Genomic DNA, 20,966 nt, shown 5'->3' with positions numbered 1-20,966 from the left:
TCAAAAATAATATGACTTGTTTATCGCCTCAGTCAGTAGTCAATCTACACCTACACATACGGTATTCACCTTTCGACCGTGGTGACTTGTAACAAAATGAGACCACTATTCGGAGGGTCTCAATGGGGTGGTGGCTTTTACGGTTAACGGTTAAAATTTTGGCTTTGTTACGGCTAACGGCTAATTAATTTCCATAATGGTTAACGAAGTTAAAATTTAATTTTCATTGTTTTAAAAAGTTAAAAATTAATTTCCATTATTGAAAAACATGTTTTAGGTCTCAGGGCCATTCTGGGACGATGAAATGAACTAGTTTGGTTTATTTATAATTACTGACCATTTTTTACGGTTAACATATTTTACAGCTAACGGTGAAAATTATCCAATTTTTACGCCTAACGGCTAAATTTTTGGCCGTTTTACGGCTAACGGTTAACCCCATTGAGACCCTCTATTCGTAGTTTCCATGACTTAAGGCTCTTGAGTTTTTGGAGTGAAACTGGTGACAGTGTCCCTTTAAAGCTCAGCTCTTCTCTACCCACTCTTTGCTTGCCCACAAACAACTCTATACAAAAACGCTCTCTGACAGCCTACCCTTTTTCAGACTGCCTTCATAGTTGCTACAACTGGCCATCATTTCAGCAATATTTATCAAAAACATCTGCTCAAATTAAACCTTCCCTTTATTTTTTTTGTGGTCTACAACACTGCTTCCCTGCATGGGAGCTCGATCCTCATAATCTATAATGTAGTCAATCTACGCCTACACATACGGTATTGACTTTTCGACCGTTTAAGAACTTTAACTGAAATTTTTAAGACCGTTTCATACACATTTGTATCAAAGATATACTCATTGAAATTGAGTTTCTACTTATTAGTTTTGAAAAAAGGCAATAAGAGAAGGCCTCTCTCTTATTCCCTCGCGGGGGAATTGCTGTTTGACATCTGTTCACTAATAATTCTATTTTCTCTTCTCAAGATGGAAGGAACCCTCAAGCTTTATCCCCGTAATTTTCTAATTTTTCGCAGCCCTTGATCTTCCGCAACGAGCGCCGTATGACCATTAAACACAGCGGGATGTGTCTGAGGCCATTATAGCGTCGCAAAATTCCAAGAACATGCTCAAGAACGTTTGTTTCGCAATAACACAGAAAGTATGGACTTTAAGATGATAAATTCCGCTTGCTGGTGAAAAGTATTCCTTTAAAACTCCCACACCCAACAAAAATTGGAACATGGCTAATAGGAAAAGTAATAACAGTTTTTGAGAGCTGTCTTTGAAAGGTCCTCCGAGGTCTTCAGTTCTCGGCAGGCACTCCATTAAGTAAAACATATGGAGCAAAATTATGTGGTCTTATAGATAATTTTAATTCTTTTTACCGCGAAATCCCGAAATTTAGCACTTGAAAGTAACTCCAAATCTATTGAGCTAGAAGTGCAAAAAGTAGAAAATCTAGCAACTGGCTTTCGATTTGTTTTAAATAATTTCTATTTTAGTTCTAATTCATTGAGCACCACGTTGGCAGCCGTAGGAACTGAGCCATTCCTATTCATTAACCTTCGCTTAATTGTAGAATTAATAGATTGGTTTCAGATTCATAAAAGCGTTTCACTCCTTTTTAATTGACACTCACAGTATGTGAACGAATTGCCTGTGTCTTTAAAAGCCAATATAACGGCGCCTAAGCGTGAGAAGCTTTTAAAGCCGCTTTTATTTACCTTCCGTGTGGTCAAGTTTTTTTTTTCGTTATCAATCTGAATACAGGGACTGTTAAACACGTGTGTTAACCGAACAAGACGAACTCTTGCTGCCCAGAAGTTTTCTCCTTATTTACAGGTAATAAATATGATATAGACTTGATATTTGTTGGGGACTTCGTGCGTTTACAAGACGAGACATAGATGTACTTACCAAACTTATCTATTTTTACGCTGTTGTAGCGAGAGATCAGTTAACTGCGATGCAGATGTTTTTTTTTTTCGGTTCTTTTTTAGGAAGCTATTTATTTTTACGATTATAAAAAAAAACATAAAAAGAAAAGGAAACTTGGACCACTCATCAATAAGGTTAGCGTACTTACACTAAATGTACAGTACTCTTGGAAGAAAAACATGCAGAGATACATATAGCTTTTTTACATGCGGGCGAAAGCGGTTGTTTTCACAAGAAATCGACATGGAAAAAGACTTGATAAAAGATAGACTGAATACAAAGGGGCTCTGCAATCTGACACCTAGGATAAGTTTTATGATGTAACTTCTGTTTATTTTGCTATGGACTGACTTTCCTCGCTAAATTGACTACATTGCCAAGAGAAAAATACACAAAGCCACCGTGCTCTACATGGAGTGAAACAAAGCAAAATTTAAATGTTTTGATTTGGCGAAATACGTTTACTGCTACTACAGTAAACGTGCTAGTTAAAAGCGAAACCGGCAACAGACTAAATATATTTTAAAATAATTGTTTCCCCTGCCTAAGTACTAGCTTTGAGCTAAGTGCATCGAAGCGAAGAGGTGTTACATGCACTCGAGTGACTCGACATTTTTTTTTATTTGACATATTTCTGACATATTCGATGGGATCCATTTAAATTAACCAATCAAAACATCGGAAGTGAGTGGGTTTAATTGTAACAGCCGGTATCCTTTCACTACCGGTTCACATTTTAGAGTCTAACAAAACCCATCAAAAAGCTGTCAAAACTTATCAAAAAGGATTTTAAGTGTTAATTGTGCGCTTCTATTCCTCACTTTCAAAACAAAATCGCAAAATGGCAAGGAGGTGAGTATGAAAAACAAAAAAAGGACAGTCTTCTGTTGTTTTCTTTAGTTCGCTTTGTCCTTAAAATGTAGAGCTAAGCTATTTGTTTCGAATTTCAGAGCCACTCAATATAGCTTTTCTCTTCAATCTCACAGAATATCTAACAATTGTAGTCGAATATCCTGCGTGGTTGATTGAGCCAAAAACTGCAAATATACGTCGTCTGTTGCTAAGTAACGCCGTGTACTAATGGCGATTTGCTGATGTAACGACTTCCATAGCAACCTCGTATCCAGGGTGTTTTCAGACGTTCCAGTTTGGGTATCCGCCATCTTGAATATATTAACTTCCGGGCGATGAGATTACCAACCTCGTCCCCAGGGCCTTCTCGGCAACGAGTTTTTAAAATGGCGGCTCGTCGTGACCGGAGAAGACCCTGGGACGAGGTTGCGAGATTACTTTCGGCAGCGCTCGGAGCGAATCGGAAACTCGTCACATAGTGCCATAAACGGCACTTATTCCGATCCGTAGTGTATCCATATAAGTATAAAAAGTAATCAGGGAAAACGTATTGACTTTTGGCTTTTACGGATGTTTCCTATAAAAACATAATCGGAACTTTAATTTTGGCTTTACAGTTAATTACTAAATTCGCACATAACTCAAGCCAATCGCGACAGGGATGTTTTTAGCATGTGCAATAGTACAAAAGTGAGAAATATTTCAAGTTCAGTTAATAATCCACAGAAAACCCATATGATGTGAGAAAGTGCAGAAGAAAACCACCTGGGATTTTTAATTTAATACATTTAAATCCTTGTCATTGTGAAAGTGTCATATTAGTGTACATTGCAGAAGAAAACGAGTTTTACTGAATTAAGTATACATCAAATATTCTTTGGTAAGAATTTAGCTACAATTATACCAGCATAATATCAAAGCTTTCAATGCTAACTCGCCATGTTTTATTATTAATTAAGCGAAAAAAAAAAGCAGAGAAAAAAATTTCGCTTACAAGCAATCAATTATTTCGGTTTCAGCGGTTAATCTTTTTTTCTGTTCTGCTGATGTCAAAGCCGCGAAAATTCAATCAGAACAATTGCAGAACTTGACAAACTCTGACGCACTAGAGATTAAAATTTTCAATTTTCAATTTAACTTGATAGTCGGAGATAAGAAAAGCAATTTTGCGATAAAGCTTAAGGCGTATTTCTGTTTATCTATAGGGTGAAATTATTGCGGAAAATCCTCCGTGAAATGCGATATTGCATCTCTGTACTTTCATTATCCATAAAGGAAGAAGGAAGGAAAAGCATTAATTAAAGACACGACAAAAGCAACAACAACAAGAGGCTTAGAGTTATAAACTGAAACAATATCTTTTTTCTTTTTTTTTCGTTGAAGGAAGAACGTCGACTTGAAGTGGCGTAAAATGTCGGCGGGTAAAGAAGGCCTTGCGCTAAACATTGCACAGAGAGGCGATGTTCTCATAATCATTGAAGCAACCGCCCTTATTCTGGTGGATATCACAGCTTTGATCGGCAATACTCTAGTTTTTGCCGTTGCCTACAGAAATCGCCGGCGGCTGACCATTACAGATCTTCTTATCGTGGCTCTATCCCTAACAGACCTGCTTGTGGCATTGACCGTGATGCCGTTGTCTACTGGGGCTTTGATCACTGGAACCTGGCTTTACAACCGTTCAGTTTGTCTTTTTCAGGGATTTTGTGTTATAACCTTCGCCACTGCATCTCTTAACACGCTCTCCGTCATTGCAGTTAACAGGTTTTTCTGCGTCGTGAAACCCAACGACTACCGAACTGTGTTTTCAATGAAGAAAACGCTGGGTTATTTAGCGATTGTCTGGTTGCTTGCTTGCAGTTTTTCAACCACACCGCTTATTTTCGGCAGAGAAGACTACGCTTTCCAACCTGGAAAAGTCCTATGCGTCTATCCCTTTGAGATCAACATCGCTTACACCGTTTGCCTGGACATTTTGTTCATCGGGCTTCCCACGACAGCCATTTGTATCTGCTACTGGCGCGTTTTCAGGACGGTGCGAGGGCGAAACCGTGTCATGACAGGAAACGGCGACGATCTGGCGTCCAGAGTAAACGTGCAAGACGCGAACATCACCAAAACGCTTGTGGTCGTTTTGGTTGGATTTGCTTTTTGTTGGCTTCCAGTATTAGTGATGGACACGATTGACGTGGTGACAGGCGCTCTCATTCTCCCGCGTCAACTGTACTTGTTCTACACTTTTATGGTTTTCGCATCTTCTACCATCAACCCATTTATTTACGCGCTTGTTAACAAGAGATTCAGAAGGGAGTACGGCAAGATTTTGCGGCGACTATGCTGTAGGCGGCGTCAGCTTCACGGCGGATCGATGCATAGATCGTCAGTAAACTAGTTTTGCATCCGTTCAAAGGTTGAAGAGGTTTAATTTTATAAATGGGGAAGCCATTGATAAGTTTGTTTGCATTCTGTTAGAGTCACGAGGAGCGGGCTGGCTTAAAAGCCATGAGAAAATGACTAAAAGACAAATCAATATCTAGCGTAAAAACGGCTGAATTCGGCGCAATAATATATATTGATCTTCAGTGAATATCAGTTTAAGTTCCTTACATTAAAATTGTGTTAATGTCAAAATATCGTGCTTAATTTACTCTGGAGTTCAGTTTATTCGGAAATGCGTTTGAATATGTGATGCCCGGGGACATTGTTAGTTTTAAGAGCCCACGTCAAAAATGGTACCAACCGTTCACCGGTATTTAAAGTAATTTAATTGCATAAGTTTAGTCAATCCATGGGTTATAAATGGTAACGAATTTGTGATGTAGCACTAGAAATCCGGACGGGCTACTATTTAAAAATTAGTAAGCTAGTTTGTCTAGTTTTGAAACTGAAAAGTTAGCGGTTCTAATGGTGGCCGGTTTTGCAGTAGATGAGAAACAGCCTAAAACCAAAAACACCAAAAAACCTGTTTCTTTCCACCAACTCAAAGTCACTAAATATATTATTGGTTTTAACTTGTATCTGGTCCACTAAGCTTTCTATTTGCATTTGTGACACAAAACGTTTGAAGATAAGCTTAATATCAGTTCTTTGTTGCGATGGAGTTACAAGAAACTTTAATCAAGATCGCGAACAGGATACATTTTACATGTAAATGAACTTGGAAAAGAAATTGTAACAAGAACCCGCTGAATGTTGTATAAAGACATATTAAAAAGACTGTTTAAAAACTGACAAAAAAATTCACTGTCTTGCCCTTTCCTACCCTGGGTTCCAGAGGGCTGTTTTTTTTTTTTTGTTTTGTTTCGTTTTCGATTTTGTTTTGTTTTTCGCGCACGACGGAATACCCGCGAGGCCGTAGCGACGAAACGAGTGGTCAAGCCGCAAAACAGAAGACCTTTTGGAGAAAAAATGCTATTCTTGCGGGGCACAAAACAAAGACTTGTCCGAGACTGGAAACCGTGTAAATATAAGCCTCTAGCACCCTGGGTAGGGTAGCCCTTTGCTGATTTGCTGAATAGTTTGAAAGATACACGGGCCAGAGGAAGGAATCTTTAACACTAAGTTACCCCCTCCCTTGCAGCATTGATTAGCCCTATTTTGGAACTAGAAATTCATATAAGTAGAAAAGAGCAAGGTTTTCAAGGGCCAGAAGCTCATCACCTTGGTCTAGATGGTATATGGAATGCCCTAATGGTGGCGTTTTGTCGTTCTATGATTAAACATCAGAGATACCCTTATCACGGGTCCCTTTCCTAGTGCTCCGGAAACTTTTCGGCCCACAAAGCCATTCTTAGTTATCTGTTTCTCAAAAACAAAGAGGTGTGTGGGCATGAAACGTTGTATGAAGGAAACCTCTGTTCAAATTAAAAATATGTGAATAAAACAACTCTGTATAATATTGCGTTTGACATTTTGCTATGGCTTTCCGGGTGCAAAAAGTTTCGGGACCTGGTTTTGTTACTGTATTTGACTATTCTATTACTTTGTTTCCTCCAAATTGGCGAGAAACTAAAAAAACAACAAAAAATAAACCAATCTGTAAAAGCGCTGTATCAAAACTACATGACAGAATTCCTTGCTTCAGGCAATGGGCTTTTGTAGGGCTTAATAAGAACAACCAAATAAACGCTTGAGCTCAAGAACTTGACCAAGCTTTGAATCAAAATCGCAAAGTATGAAAGTTCAATCATCTTATTTCAATCATTATAACTTTGAGTCACTCTCCTCTGTTCCGGCCAGCGGTTCTTCGGTCAAATTCAGCGCAAGACGTGACAGCTGTGGTGTCAGAGCTCCTGGTGCTATGACGTCATCTTGGCCGGACGGTTCTGTGGCTCTCTTCTGGTATGTGGTGAAACCAAACCTCCGCAGGACAAAAATGAACGGGATGAAGAAACACGACGATAATATCAACACAACGATGACAAAATATCCCCATCCGGGGTACTGGGTGGGAACGACATCGGCCTGTTAATGAAAGGGCAATTTGGTTAAGCACACGCCAAAACTGTATGTAATCTCGGTTAGATTTCGTTGTGTCGGTGAGGCAGCCATTTTGCAAATATGCGGTCCTCTGATGCGCGGTCTGGAACCGAGATACATTCATGTGGCTGTTCGCTCGTCGTTCTATTTTACGAAAAGTACGGACCGGTTAGCCTGCGAATACAACCGCCTCTTTTCGCTCCCGGCCGGTTTGGAGTTTGCCTGGAGCGAAGGGAGGCGGCTGAATTCGCAGGCTAGGACCAGTAAGCTAAGCGATTTCGCTACATATGTATTGGTATTCGCATGAGTGCGAGTGCAATTACACTACGAATAATATTTGAAAATTCTTTCAAAATTGCTAGAGCCTTTAGGAGGTGTAATTTGAAAAAAAAATTCAGATGCCACGAGCATAATAAAAATCATTTTAAAACTGCTCGAGCTTTTATACGAATGCTCGTTTATTATAAGACTCAAAAGTTGCGATCGCGCGCGCTTTTATTTGCACTGCAGTGCAAATTTCAAATTAAAAAATAATGACAAATTTCCTTGCCCTCAGCCGATCACAATAAAGTAACTTTCTCAGTCTTTAAATAATTGAAAATTTGTAATTTGAAAGAATTTTTGAAAATATCACGAGTAACGAAAATCCTTTTAAAATTGCTCGCGATTTTTATATGACTGCTCGTTTATTATAAGACTCAAAAAATTGCGATCGCGTGCGTTTTTATTTGCACTACACTGCAAATTAAAAATTAATGACAAGTTTCGCTGATCTCAGCCAATCACGATAAAGTAATTTTTACAGCAATTTAATAAAATAGTAATATTAAGAAGTTTACATAAAGTACGGATTTCTCTCATCATTATTAAAAAAAAGGAAATGACAAACTTTACTTCTTTCCCCGGGGTAAAGCGAGTTGTAAATAGACTGTTCACAGCCCTCGATTTTTTCGTATTTTTCGATCGATGAGCGCGCGGTGAGAACGGCGAGAGAACTGGACGCCAGCGCAAAATGGGAGGCCATACCCCGCGCTTCGCGATCACGCTAGCTTCGCTCGCCGATTCTCTCGCTTTTTTGCGTTAAAAAATAGAGAGGCTGTGGACAGTCTAAGTTGTAAATCTTGCTGTTCATAAACAGCGATAGACTTATCTCATTCCTTATCTAGGCATGTACACAATAAAACCCAGATGTACTCACAAGTTCAGGGTTCCAGGCGGAGTATACAATTGGATTAACTCCCATGTTAATAATACTTGCTATCAAAATACCAAACACAAGGACGGGAGAAACAAAACGCCAAGAGATCCTCCAGTACCAGCCAGGACGGCTTCCTAACATGAACTCAATGTCATCTTCAAACCTGAGAAAGAAAAATACAGCTGAGCGTTTCTACAAATGCCGCCCTTGGGCCACTGTAGAAAGGTGACAGCCGTTCTGAGGAGGTTGAGTTGTAAAGTAAAACCACACTTTAATCCAAGTAACAAAAGATACTGAGCATTACGTATTAATGTCCCGGGGCAAATTTATGTATACCAATGCAAAGCCGGACGATCGCAAACCATAGTTCGGATGGTGCAAATCAAGTACCTGAGATGTTAATTTGGCGCTAGTCCTTTGAATGATATACCGGTACATGTGAGGCGTATGAACGTGAACGTGATGCGCTTGCAATCAGGGAGCGAGTTCAGACGAAAAAACATATCGACCACCGGGACAAAAAAGCCCTTTAAAGAGTGCGCGTTTCTGTCCTAAGACGGAGAACATTACAGGAAATTGAACTGTAATGAGGGGGTAATAACAAACAGGCAATCTCACATCTAGTGTCTCCTTCGTCTCCCCTTCCCCACCCTGACACTCTCATCTCCCGTACCGCTACAACCACGCGTTTTTGTATTTTTGACTAGCGGAGACTGACGACGCGCTTTATAGATCTTCACCCGCAAGAAATATAACATAAATATAACAAGTATTTAAGAAATATAACAAGTACTACAAAAAAATACTTACTTTGATCCACCGTATACATATTGGACAGCGATGAGCTCAAAAAAGCCGATGAACAGCAATGGGATGGTGCCACTGAACGAATCGAACATCTGCAGCCAGTACTCGCCAGACCGCTGGCAGAAGAATAAACCAATCAGGAAACTCGCAACGGAGAGGATCGCTGCAAGTAAACAGAAAGACTCAGTGGTGAAAGGAACTACAACCAAGGACAGAAACAGTTGAAAAACGTACTAAAAACTGCACAAGACAAATACTTTACTTTTAAACTTTACCAGTGTGGCTTACAAAAGTAAAGTCTGTTAAACGAGCCTAGTGGCCCGTCAGGCTGAAGCTTATCCCGGTTTCAGTAGCACGAAGCGACCAGAAGTATTTCTACTTCCCCTAGATGGGATGCTAGCCCATTGCAGGGTTACCCCCCCCAGCATTAAATTTGCCAGTACCCATTTATACACTAAGTAAAGTAAAGTGTCTTGCCCAAGAGCAGAATACAGTGACCCCGACCAGGAGGAATAAGCCAATGCTCTTACCAGTTAGGACTTCCTTCCTCCAAGGAACAATTTTAAGGTCATACAGGGGTGTGAGCGCTCCCTCCAGTGTTCCAAACATACTGCCGAGTCCAAGAGTTAGTAACATGCAGAAAAACAGCACAGCCCACAGCGGGGACACGGGCATCTTGACTATGGCTTCAGTGAAGGCAATGAACGTCAGACCAGGTCCCTGTGCGGACTAAAGAGAACATTATGCTTAAACAGATTGTTATTGAGAAAGATATTAAAAATTAATAACAAAAGCTACTCGGTAACAGTTTTCAAGTTCTTTTTAACTCGCCGGAAAAAGTAATCAAATGTTCACGGGATGCATGTGCAATGTGCACCGCAATACAAAGCCAAACAAACATGCAATTTGCGCAAAGAAAGAAAGTCATTAAATTAATGGGATATATTTCCTTGATACCTTGACCACTGCACGCGGTTTTTCCCGGGCGAAGCACTTTTAATGACTGGGCGGTCAACGGGAGGTTGAATTCACGGATTACTTGCCGCGCGCTTTATGTACAATGAGTTTGCGCCGGGTCTTACCTCCGACAGCCAAAACTCCAGATTCTTACAGTATTTATCCACATTAGTGCTGTTTCCTGCATGGGTGTCTAAACATTCGTGATACGAGTGATGGGCCTGGTATGATACAACAAAAATGTTAGCATTTGTTAGCAAGCCAACACGGTGGTCGGTTGCTAGGGCTTTTGCTCCCGCACCTTCCAAAACTGAGAGTTTTAGGCCATAGACAGAGGTAGAATGTATGGAATGTAACGAAACTTGGCAGGGAAGTAGGCTGATTAATTACCTATTTATTGGTGTTTATTTCATCCCATGTGACTGCCATTGTGACGTCATATATGATGTCCAAATTTGGCATCAGAAAAAATTCAGGAAAGAAATGGTAAAAATCTAATAGTAGTTTTCTGCATAGAATTCTATGATTTCTGGTGAAAATCGCAGTTTCTTTCATTTCGCATATGTGGTGCTATGACGCGTATTCGTCACGAATTTAGTCATAATGACGTCATATGATGAGCCCGCAATCCAATGCAAACTTCAAAAAAAAATTCGACCTCGATGAGTTCTAAATCTGAGCCCGTCAAATGGTCATGTAATACTGGTCAGCGGATACCTTGATTTGACAGCTGTCAATTGACCATAACATGGATGTCCAATATCAAAGATGTAAGCTGACGTTAACCTTACATTAACCTATTTCTGGAGTATCGCCGCCATATTCGGGTGACGTACGTCGCCGTTTGTCGCTAGGCGCACGCGCCTGCGCGCCGCTTGGAGCTCCGCTATTATAGTTAAGGAACAAACTGATAACATACCTTAAATCCAAGAATAGAAAAAATGACAACTGAAGCAAATATGGAGGTGCCGCAGTTGATGGTAGAAACCAAGAGAGCGTCACGCTTGCAGTTGTTATGGACGTCATTGTAGCTGGACATGGCAATAAGCCCGCCAAAAGCTACTCCGAGAGAATAGAATATCTGCGTTGCTGCTTCTAGCCAAACCTGAGGATCTTTTAGCATTTCAAACTGAGAAGAAAGAATAGACCGCGTAAATCACAAAGGGAAAACGCACGAGATGTCTGCCGGTGTATTTAAAACAACGCGGAATATAGGAAAAATACATGCTTAAGCCAATAAAAAAAAACAACAAATGTTTCTCGTCCCCGCCCGCTTCATTTTTTGGGGACGCTTCTGAATACGTCTAACGATAAGAACGTCTCAAGTCTTTTGATAAATAATTTGTAAAATATAGGGAAAGTTGGAACGAACAAAAACCAACAGGGGTTGCTCCTCAATTAAGTACAAAGAAAATTCTGTAAGACATGGCTTTTGTCTGCGTTTTAATACGAACTCACGCCAAAATCTATAAGCCTCAGCACGCTAGGTCTTTACTGGAGGGGTCAGGATTTATTTTGCAAGTTCGCGTCTGGAGAATTTGACGATGGAGGAAATAACAAAAAAATAAGCGCCCGCCCGCTCTCGTTTTTAAAGAAATCCGGACGAGAAACATTTGTTGTTTTTTCTCACGCATAGAAAGGCCCTGTCTATTGGTTTTGTAAAATAACTACAATTTACATGTGGTTTAACTACAGTCGAACCTCTCTTTACGGGCGCCTTTATAATACGGACACCTCCCTGTTACGGAGAGTTCACTTGGTCCGAACGAGACCGAAATTTGGATAAACTACCTCTGTAGTACGGACACCTATAGAAGTTAACGGACACGCCTGCCTGTCCCGTTGCATTGGTGTCCGCATTAAATAGTCTCGACTGTACTGAATAGGTCTTGACCAAACAGAGTGTGTGCATTATCATAAAGTCTTGAAACCCTCAGTGTAGTACGATTTTTTTGCGTGTAATTTTTTAAAATGTTTTTATAATTTGTTAGTTTTACAATTTAGAAACTCAAACTTTTTTCACTGCGCATTAAAATGCATCGAAATGGTTTCCGCTAACAGAATATCTTGTTGTTTGCTGCAAACACTATCTAGACCTGTGTCCTCGCTGATCTTTAGGTTAAAAAAGAAATGAAACACGCGAGAGAGCAAACTCCTCGTGTTTCTGCTGTCGCGTTAACCTGCGACCAGGCATTTTTTTCTCTTTCCTCCCGCCGCGAAAAAAAAGAACGCCTGATCGCAGGCTACTGTCGCGTATGTTACCTGAGGTGTAAACATATGTTTAATGCCATCCCCAGAGCCTGGCAAACTGATGCCGCGACCAAAGAAGATGATCAACACGATGTAAGGAAAGGTCGCGGTAAAATAGACTGCCTGAAAACAAGAAAGAAGATTCCATATTATATATATCAATGTGAATCAATTCCAGATTTTATGTTTTTCCAGGATTTACTGGATATAGTAGTAAAATGCGTGTCTTGATATTTCGTCCCTGTAGCTTTTTTGTTTCAACTTGATGCCTATGAGCCCTAAAAATGGAGAGGGGGGCAGTCTCGAGCTTAGTGGCGCATACTGCCGGAGCTTATTCCGGTTTCGATAGCATTAAAGTAGCTAGGAACATTTCTACTCCCCCCCCCCCCCCCCCCATGGATGGGATGCTAGTCCATCGCAGGGTATCCTCCAGCATTATTTCGCCGGTACCCATTTATAAACCTGGGCGGAGGGAGGTACTATGAGAGTAAAGTTTCTTGCCCAAGAATAGCCTGCAGAGCAGGCGTATTTAGTGAGCACATTCGAATGCATTTTGATCGGGCGCCATCTTGGATTCTTCCTCGGGAGAGGATTGGGGATAGGAGAAATGTGTCCTCATCCAACGTGGCGGTGAATCTACTCGATCGCGAACTAATACTACGCGCGCCCACGGAAAACGCCTGCACTGCAGGCTAGCCGAAGAACAAAACACAGTGACCCCGACCAGGGCTAGAACCCCGCGCGCGAGCCATTAGGCCACTGCGCCTATAAGCCCTAAACCAGCCCCTTAACCTATTCTGGTGTCCTTATCATGCAAGAAAACACAAAGTTTGGTATTGACCTTTCCCGCAGACTCCACTCCTCGCATCATGCAAAGAAACACTAAAATCCACGACAAAAGCAACACCAGACATAAATGCCACAGTAGACCACCACTTTCATCAATAGACGAAGTTATATCCAAGGCATTTCTGTACCAATAGTACTGGGTGCGTCCAGCTAATCTACACTCCTCCACGAAGGTCACATTATCCACCATAGGACAATTTGCGTACGGCAACGGGTCTTGGAAGGAAGCGAACAGATAGTAGAAACACCATGCGATGATCATGTTGTAGTAGATGCCTACTAACAGGCAGATTACCACAGACGCCATCCCCACACCACCCAGGTAAGGGTGTATGGCGTTCCACACACCCACCGATCCCTGACGCAAGCTCTGGCCAATGGCAAGTTCCATGAAGAACATCGGGATTCCCATTATAATCAAGCTGAGGACGTACGGGATGAGAAAAGCACCTGAAAAAAAATTATTTGCGTGACATTCTATTTTCCACAAATCATGGTCGTCACCCGGGAAGGGAAGGGGGGGGGGGGAGGGAGTCGCATATGAAAGGGGCGGGAGCTCTTATTTTTTCATACGGGCTGGGAAATGGCCGGGGAGAGGTGAAAAGAAAGCTCGCGGAGCCTGGAGAAAATGTGAAGGAGCTTCTGCGGAGGTAGCCTCCCACGCAGTCGTTCTTAGGGGTGAAACACGATCGCCCCTAAGAACGACTGCGTGGGGGGCTACTGCGGAGGAGAGAGATAGTGATGGTTAACACAGTTTACCTTTAACCAGGTATTCACGCGTATCTCGCGCGTCGCACTCGATTCACGCATATCTTGTGCGCCGCGCGCGCCTTATTCGTCTTTTAGGCCGTCGTAATTACATCACGCGTGTTTACGAAGTGCTGGCAGGTAAAATCCGGACACGAGAGAGCGAGATGAAAAATCAAAGTGCCCGTTGGGCTGTCTCGTGTTACAGATCAGTAAAGTAGCACCCGTTGCTAACAATCATATAAGCTCAGAAAAATCATCTCCGGATTCTACAATATTAATTCTCAAATTTCATTCTCAAGCATTTGAATACACAGCTGACATTTGCAACAGCTTGTGCTATACCAGCATCGCACCATGTGCCCTTTCTTCACATTCTACTCAAATAGTCAAACCTGTCCAACTGTCCTTCTAAAAAACTCAACAAAATCTTCGCAATGATTTCTAAGGTATTCAACAACTGCAAAACGCACTATCAAATGATTTGCTAATTACATACTTAATTACCTACTTCCCTATTCGCCATCGGCCCTGAGGGCAGCAAATGACTTGCTACCGAGTTAAAGATCTGATGACTAACACTTCGAAAAACGAAAACAGTCTCCATTTCCACCACAATCATAGACTGCAAAACAGTTAACAGTCTATCTCCGGAAGTGTGGAAATGTGGAAATCTGGCGGATTGGAAGAAAGACTCGTTGCTCCTCGTATTTGTTTTATGCAGTTATTACCAAGTTCATAGGAATAGGAATCATGAAATCTTGCAATTTGTAATCTACTGAAGCTTTTAACCTACTTCTGAAATATACAGAGCCAGGAGCACTCAGCTGTGTAAAATCTGCATATTTAAATGGCAAAATGATAGTTGTATTTACATGTACAGTATTATAAATGGATTGTACTGTAATGCTTCCGTCTGTAATGCTCATATTACAATGTAAGTAAATGGAACTGAGAGACTTACATGTAATTTTCAGGCAAGTCACTTGGTTGAGTTTTTTTCTACAATTACATGTACATTTGCCAGGAGCGCATTACTAGTAATGGCTCCTGACAAAGCCCCATTCTGATGACTTAGTGTCTTCAAAATGTCATATAACGTTCTAGAAATCGTCCTTTAAATAAATATTCTATTTTACATAACTTGTTCAAAAATCACAACTCCGTCGTGCGCCACTAGTGAGCATATGAAAAAATTAAGGTCAATATTCAACAACTACTTCTGCTCTGCCGCTTAAAGACCGATGATAGCTTCCAATATGTAAAAGAAGTGTTCTATATACACCTCTGCACAAACATGTTACCCTACCGTTCACTCACCTTGCAACTAAAATTATTCTCAGTGAAAATAAACTAGAACTGTGCATGAAAAGCCCTCAGTCACATATAATAACCTTGATTAAATTATTAATTCTCAATACGCTTTTTAGAACTTCCAGCGCAACTTGTTGATACAGCTACCTAATTAGTAAGACATAAGTACACTGAACAAAGCAAATTTGTTTCCCGTTTCGCAGATAACGATATTCGCACTTCCCTTAATGGTTTTATTCTGTATCTACCGCGTATTCAATATACTGCTTTCCTATTATGGCCTGAATGAAGTTTAAACAATCTACCAAAACGCAAAATGAGATACCACTTCAATTTTTCTGTTTTCATGATAACTTCACTTAATATTCTCCTTTTGACACATCATTTGACATATCTGAAAAGTGCTCTGGCGCCAACAACCCTCGACCCGATTGTACACTACCCCCCGACTACCCACTACACAGTATCTTCGACAGATGTTGCCCGAACATTCAGTCTTTGTTTAGCAAGAACGTCACCTGACACTACACTCGAAATCTAAAGCCGAAGTGGTGAAAAGCAAAGCAAATTAGTTTCCTGAGAAGGTTTTTCGACGTAATTTGCTTCTCACTTCTTTCTAATGGGGATCTGTTTTATCTGGAGGCATTATGTATTAAATAGAGCCGTAAGATTGTGGCCAAGGAAATGTCTAGAGGTCATTGCATTTATAGTCTGCGCTGCGTGGTTTCCTGTTTGTTTCACACTTCTTTGCCACATGTTTTGCTAGTTTAGTTTGTTTTTGCTCAAGTCTATTTGTAAAATACGCTTTAAACTCTCGAAATTTACGCCGTGGAAGGACAAGATATATGTTCCGTGAAAACGTTGATTACTTGCATTTTGTTGATACTGTTGCAAGATGTATTGTGTATTATCACTTAATATATCTTGGTCCGGCTTCGCAAGTGACAACCGGAAATGAATTTGATTGCTTGACGCTTAAAAGACTTTATCCCTGGTCCTCTTCGTGCCAAATTTCGAGTTCAGTGCTCGCCTCATTTCATACCAGACCTTTCGTGCTTCTCTTCTCTTCAGGCGATCGAAATTATCAGCCCAAATACGAATTAGCATTTCTGATCATCGTCGGACCCATTTTTCGTAAGTTCTCTTTGCCGGTCCGGATTCGGGAGAAGATGCTGTAGATGTACTTGCAACAGCAACGGGACTCGTCGGGGAGCTCGTTATATCGCTCGATGCGCTCCCTGGCCTGCTTTGACTGCCTTCACCCACGTTTAACTGCGAATGCAGTTCATTCATAAAAGGACCAAACTGCTGTTGCTGATGCTGCTGCTGATCAAAAAAGTAACCGGATAAAATGGTGTTGAACTGAGAAAAAAGCCACCTCCATCCATGATCGAGTGTTCTAGCGAAGTTCCCGCGCTTTGTGATTGCGTGCGATCATGACCTTCAATGTCATTTCCCTGACAGGTTCTGTTATCACTGGAGACGGCTTCCTTTGTTATTAAAGACAAAATTTTGGAAAATCGGTTCGCCTTTTTTTTTAAGTGGAGGTCGCACTTAAAAATCTCGCGTGTTGATAGATTTTCACCGCAAAGTAAACAAATTCTTCCAAATTTTTTTTTAGTGCGACCCGGCCCTAAGAAAAACAAACAAAAAGGAATTATGAATTTGACTTTGTGACCTTAGTGTCTTCAAAATATCATATCACGTTCTGGAAAGCGTATACAATTAACAAAGCAAAGCAAATTAATTTCCTGTTTCTCAGATAACGATAATCGCACTTCCCTTAATCCTTTTATTCTGTTTCTACACTATTCACAATACGCCCTTCCTATTCTTTACTAAATAAAGTTTAAAGAAACGAACAAATCCGAAGATGAGATACCACATCAATATTTTTGTTTGCGTGGTAACTTCACTTAATATTCTCCTTTTGACACATCATTTGACATATCTGAAAACTGCTCTGACCTCAACAACCCTCGACCCTAACACGCACCAAAATGGCTTTCTTGTAACGCAAACAGAAATTTAACAACAGCTTTTCAGCCAGCCGCATACTTTAACAATACCCACCGCAAATATAATATCAAAACACAAACCTACCGTAAAGATAAATTCATTTTCCATGTAAAAAACTACCTATTTAAGCAACATATGTGAGATAAAATCTCCTTATCAGATTTGGCGGTATTACTAAAGATGATACTTCATGTAATATATTACATTATTCACATACCTTAGTAATCCAAACATTTACACCATGTCTCACACGTGTAAATAAGCACGTTTAAAACTCGACAAGAGAAAACGCGCAATACGAAGAACAGCATCCCGATGCATCTTATCAGCAAAATGTATCTATGTAAATATGTCTATTTCTTACCTTGTTTCCTTGCTACTTTATCACTTCGTTACCTTACGAGAGGTCTTACACAAAGCACTATCCTGAGCTACCAAGTCCCCTCGGATAATCTCGTGTTACGTCACGGTCACGTCGTTCACGACGTGACCGCGACGTAACACGAGACAAAAAGAGCAAGACATTTTAGTGTTAAGTGCGTAGGTCAGATGGGTCAAGCAAAAAATAAATAACTACGCTTTTCAAGGATTAGCTAGGATTAGCCACGTTTGAAGTTTGAAGATTAACTTACTTTGTTAACGATTAAAAAATACTGGAATATTTATTTAAAAAATTTACAGTCCGCCTCGCTGTCGATACGCATTATTTAGAGAGTATTTGTTTTGTTTTCTTACTTTTTATGACGATTAACACTGTCGATTAAAGTCCTAAATGTCATTAAGATTTTACATCTATAAAGCCAGTTGACCTTCAGTTGACCTGCAATTAATATTCAGTAGCTTCGCTTTCGTTCGCATTGACAGTTTAATAATAGATCGGAAATGTGCAATTTATTTCCATGTTAAAAAAAGCAATCTCTTTTTACAGAAAAGTGCACACAAGAACCGCACTAGGATTTCAAATTCAAAAATCTAAACATCTAAAATAAATCACGCTAAAACAGACGGGAATTTTAAGCCCCCCACCACCTATCGGGACAGCCTCGTTCAAAATTGTTGTTGATTTTTTGAGTCGATAAGATCGCCGAAAGTAAACAAGTAAAACGTAAAATCAAAACTTTTTCCAAACGTATCACTGGGCTTTTATACATTACCATATTTTTTAAAGCATTGGGCGGAAAGTGAAAAACAAAGACAAAAGATTAATTTTTTCACTCTTGCGGATTCATTTTGATCTGAAATAAATGGTGCTGTATACTCGCTCTCAAATACATCCCTTGATCATTGATTTCTTTTTGTTATTATGTTGTATTAAAATTTTGCCTGCAGCGGCGATCGAAAACAGACCAATCAGTCATTTTGGTAGTGATGGAAGTCCATGGCAATAACCCCGCAATAACGCATGAAGGCCAAAGCGTTGTTGCCTTTTTTTTTCTACTCTTCCCGAAAAAAAATGCTCTTGCTACCGGCCTCACGGTACGGTTACATTTTTTAAAAACGTACAATAGCAGCGGTAAAGCAATTGCAAGCGGAGAAAATTGAAATTTTAACCTTTCATGTGCCGAGATTGAAATAAGAACCCCTTTAAGTTCACATGAAACACGGGCGTTATAAAGCCAGTCGAATGCAGAAAATCAAAATTTAAACCAGCAAGAAATTACATTGTAAACCACTGACTGCAGTCTTCGCTGAATTACATACCTCCGCCATTCTTTTGGCATAAATACGGGAATCGCCAGACATTTCCAAGGCCAACAGCAAATCCTACAGTCGCAAGCATGTATTCCAGTTTGTTGCCCCATCCTTTCCGTTTCCCTTCCTCGATATCTACTTGTGGTTCGTTTTCTGTCTTGCCGCTGGTATCCTGATCAGCTATGACTTGTTCATCGTTCGATGGCGATGTTACTGTGACTGTGATCTGCCCGTTTTGTTCGCTTTTCTCGGCCATTTTTCCAGCACTCTTGCAGTACGTTCGGTGCAAGCTGCTAGATCTACCAAAGCACCCCCCTCTGTGCGCTGGTCTTTGAAGCCGCCTACACTACACGTCAACAAATTTGTACAAAAACCATGCACAGCCCTTCTTGCACAGGGTCTCGAGTTTCCAACTGCAGAACAATTATACTGCAGTCATTTAGTCTGTAAATCATGAAGCTAAGGTGCTTTCAACGTCAATCAGAATACATAAACTGGTTTACCACTTATTTCTTTAAATAAATAAATAAAATTTGGATTGAGAGCGGGCGTCGCATTTCCTGGCTTGTCTCAGGTGTTTCATGACAAATCTTGACGCATCGTTGGGCAAATGACTTCCGTTCGCGTATTCATCTTTTTCTCTCGTTTTTTAATTTCCAAAAAAAATTGCCTATTGGGGAAATGTTTTAAGCTAATGCTTTTGATTCTTTTAGGTTAATTGTTGCTAACCTTATAGACGAGTAAAAATTAAAAAAGTAACAAACCACGATTGTATAAACCTCGGGAAAGAGAAAAGTACAAAATCACTCGACACTTCATTGTAAATTGTGCGCTCTCCCCCCGGGGGAAAGCGCTCAATACGGGGAGGCTTCGCCCGATTTCAGGCAAGAGGTACCTTGCACATGACATTTTGTCGACACTTTACACTTAACTTAGCGAATTAACATGTCGCTAAATACGGATTTTCACGAAATTTTAGAAAATAATTAAGTGACTTATATTTAAAATTTACGAAAAATCGCTAAATTTAAGTAAGTGTCGCTAAATACGGATTTTTCAAAATCGCTAAATTAACGTGTCACCAAAATTTCATGTAATAAGGTGCATACTTAAAAGGGAAGGGGTGTTACGAGTTGAAGTATAGAAAAGGATCGGAAAAACTACGAAAACTGTCAATTATGTATTTAAAAGGGCTTTTCAAATATCTCGAACAGTCCAAACATACCCGCCTTGAAACAGACCGTGTTGATTTATAAAGTATGCTAAGTATGTGTCAGTATTTTTTAGGGGTCAGATTCAAAGTGAAAAGTTTAGAAATAGATGCAGAGTACAGAATCCTTATCTGTAGGTATGTGAACGGGGTATCATCTTACACTCTTTTTATTTTATAAGAATCTAGTTATAAGAATATCAGGGCTGAAATTTGCGAATTTTTAAGAATATCTTAAGAATAAACCTGAGGCTGAGATTTTGAAAAGAATATAGTTTTAGTGAAAAAAAAGTTTCCGTCACTTTATCTCTGCGAGGAATGGTACACGTGCACAATGAACACGACAGATCTAACCCCTTATACCCAATACTTGCTAAAACGGAAATGTCAACGGGTTTCTAAGAGTTCAGATCGGAGTCGGCAGAAAAAAAGAATATTCAGCCTGGGTCGGAAAAAGTCTGGAGAGTGATTTCGTAGGTGTATAAGAGGGTTATGGAATATAAAAAAGACTAAGGGCCCCCCCCTCTCGCTTACTAGTTCTCAACCCGATCTCTCTTTAGGAAAGGCCTTTGAGGGACGTAGTGAGGCATGTGCTAGTAAGACAAGGGTGGCAGGCTAAAGAATGGCGCACAAGTTTTTTTTCTCATCCCATCATG

General features: G+C 40.3%; 2 protein-coding genes across 2 annotated transcripts; one reads left to right on the top strand and one right to left on the bottom strand.

Annotated features, from left to right (window-relative positions):
* Nucleotides 1–3,423: 3,423 nt before the first annotated feature.
* LOC144644631 (melatonin receptor type 1A-like) lies at nucleotides 3,424–6,021 on the top strand. The gene has a single exon (XM_078504160.1). It carries the CDS (start codon nucleotides 4,200–4,202, stop codon nucleotides 5,178–5,180), a length of 981 nt encoding a protein of 326 aa, XP_078360286.1. The 5' UTR covers nucleotides 3,424–4,199; the 3' UTR covers nucleotides 5,181–6,021.
* An 873-nt stretch (nucleotides 6,022–6,894) lies between these two features.
* Nucleotides 6,895–19,356, bottom strand: LOC144644630 (sodium-dependent neutral amino acid transporter B(0)AT3-like). Its single transcript, XM_078504159.1, has 9 exons — nucleotides 19,110–19,356; nucleotides 13,321–13,778; nucleotides 12,492–12,602; nucleotides 11,149–11,358; nucleotides 10,355–10,450; nucleotides 9,803–10,001; nucleotides 9,276–9,435; nucleotides 8,466–8,628; nucleotides 6,895–7,252 (listed from the first exon to the last, which is right to left on the bottom strand). Exons 1-9 carry the CDS (start codon nucleotides 19,354–19,356, stop codon nucleotides 6,992–6,994), a joined length of 1,905 nt encoding a protein of 634 aa, XP_078360285.1. The 3' UTR covers nucleotides 6,895–6,991.
* Nucleotides 19,357–20,966: the final 1,610 nt, after the last annotated feature.

This window comes from Oculina patagonica, chromosome 2 (assembly GCF_052425735.1).
Source record: "Oculina patagonica isolate OP01 chromosome 2, crgOcupat, whole genome shotgun sequence".
Taxonomy (NCBI): Eukaryota; Metazoa; Cnidaria; class Anthozoa; order Scleractinia; family Oculinidae; genus Oculina; species Oculina patagonica.
The sequence above is the reverse complement of the archived record's forward strand: the minus strand, read 5'-3'. Positions and strand labels throughout refer to the sequence as shown.

What these genes read in the sequence shown, in the direction of transcription:
- LOC144644631 (XM_078504160.1), top strand. Translation starts at nt 4,200, where the DNA reads ATGTCGGCGGGTAAAGAAGGCCTTGCGCTAAACATTGCACAGAGAGGC.
- LOC144644630 (XM_078504159.1), bottom strand. Translation starts at nt 19,356, where the DNA reads ATGGCCGAGAAAAGCGAACAAAACGGGCAGATCACAGTCACAGTAACA. An exon ending in ATGCCAAAAGAATGGCGGAG is followed by an intron (nt 13,779 to 19,109) that starts GTATGTAATTCA and finishes ATTTTTTTTCAG; the next exon opens with GTGCTTTTCTCATCCCGTAC. An exon ending in TATGTATACGGTGGATCAAA is followed by an intron (nt 8,629 to 9,275) that starts GTAAGTATTTTT and finishes TTTCTTTCTCAG; the next exon opens with GTTTGAAGATGACATTGAGT.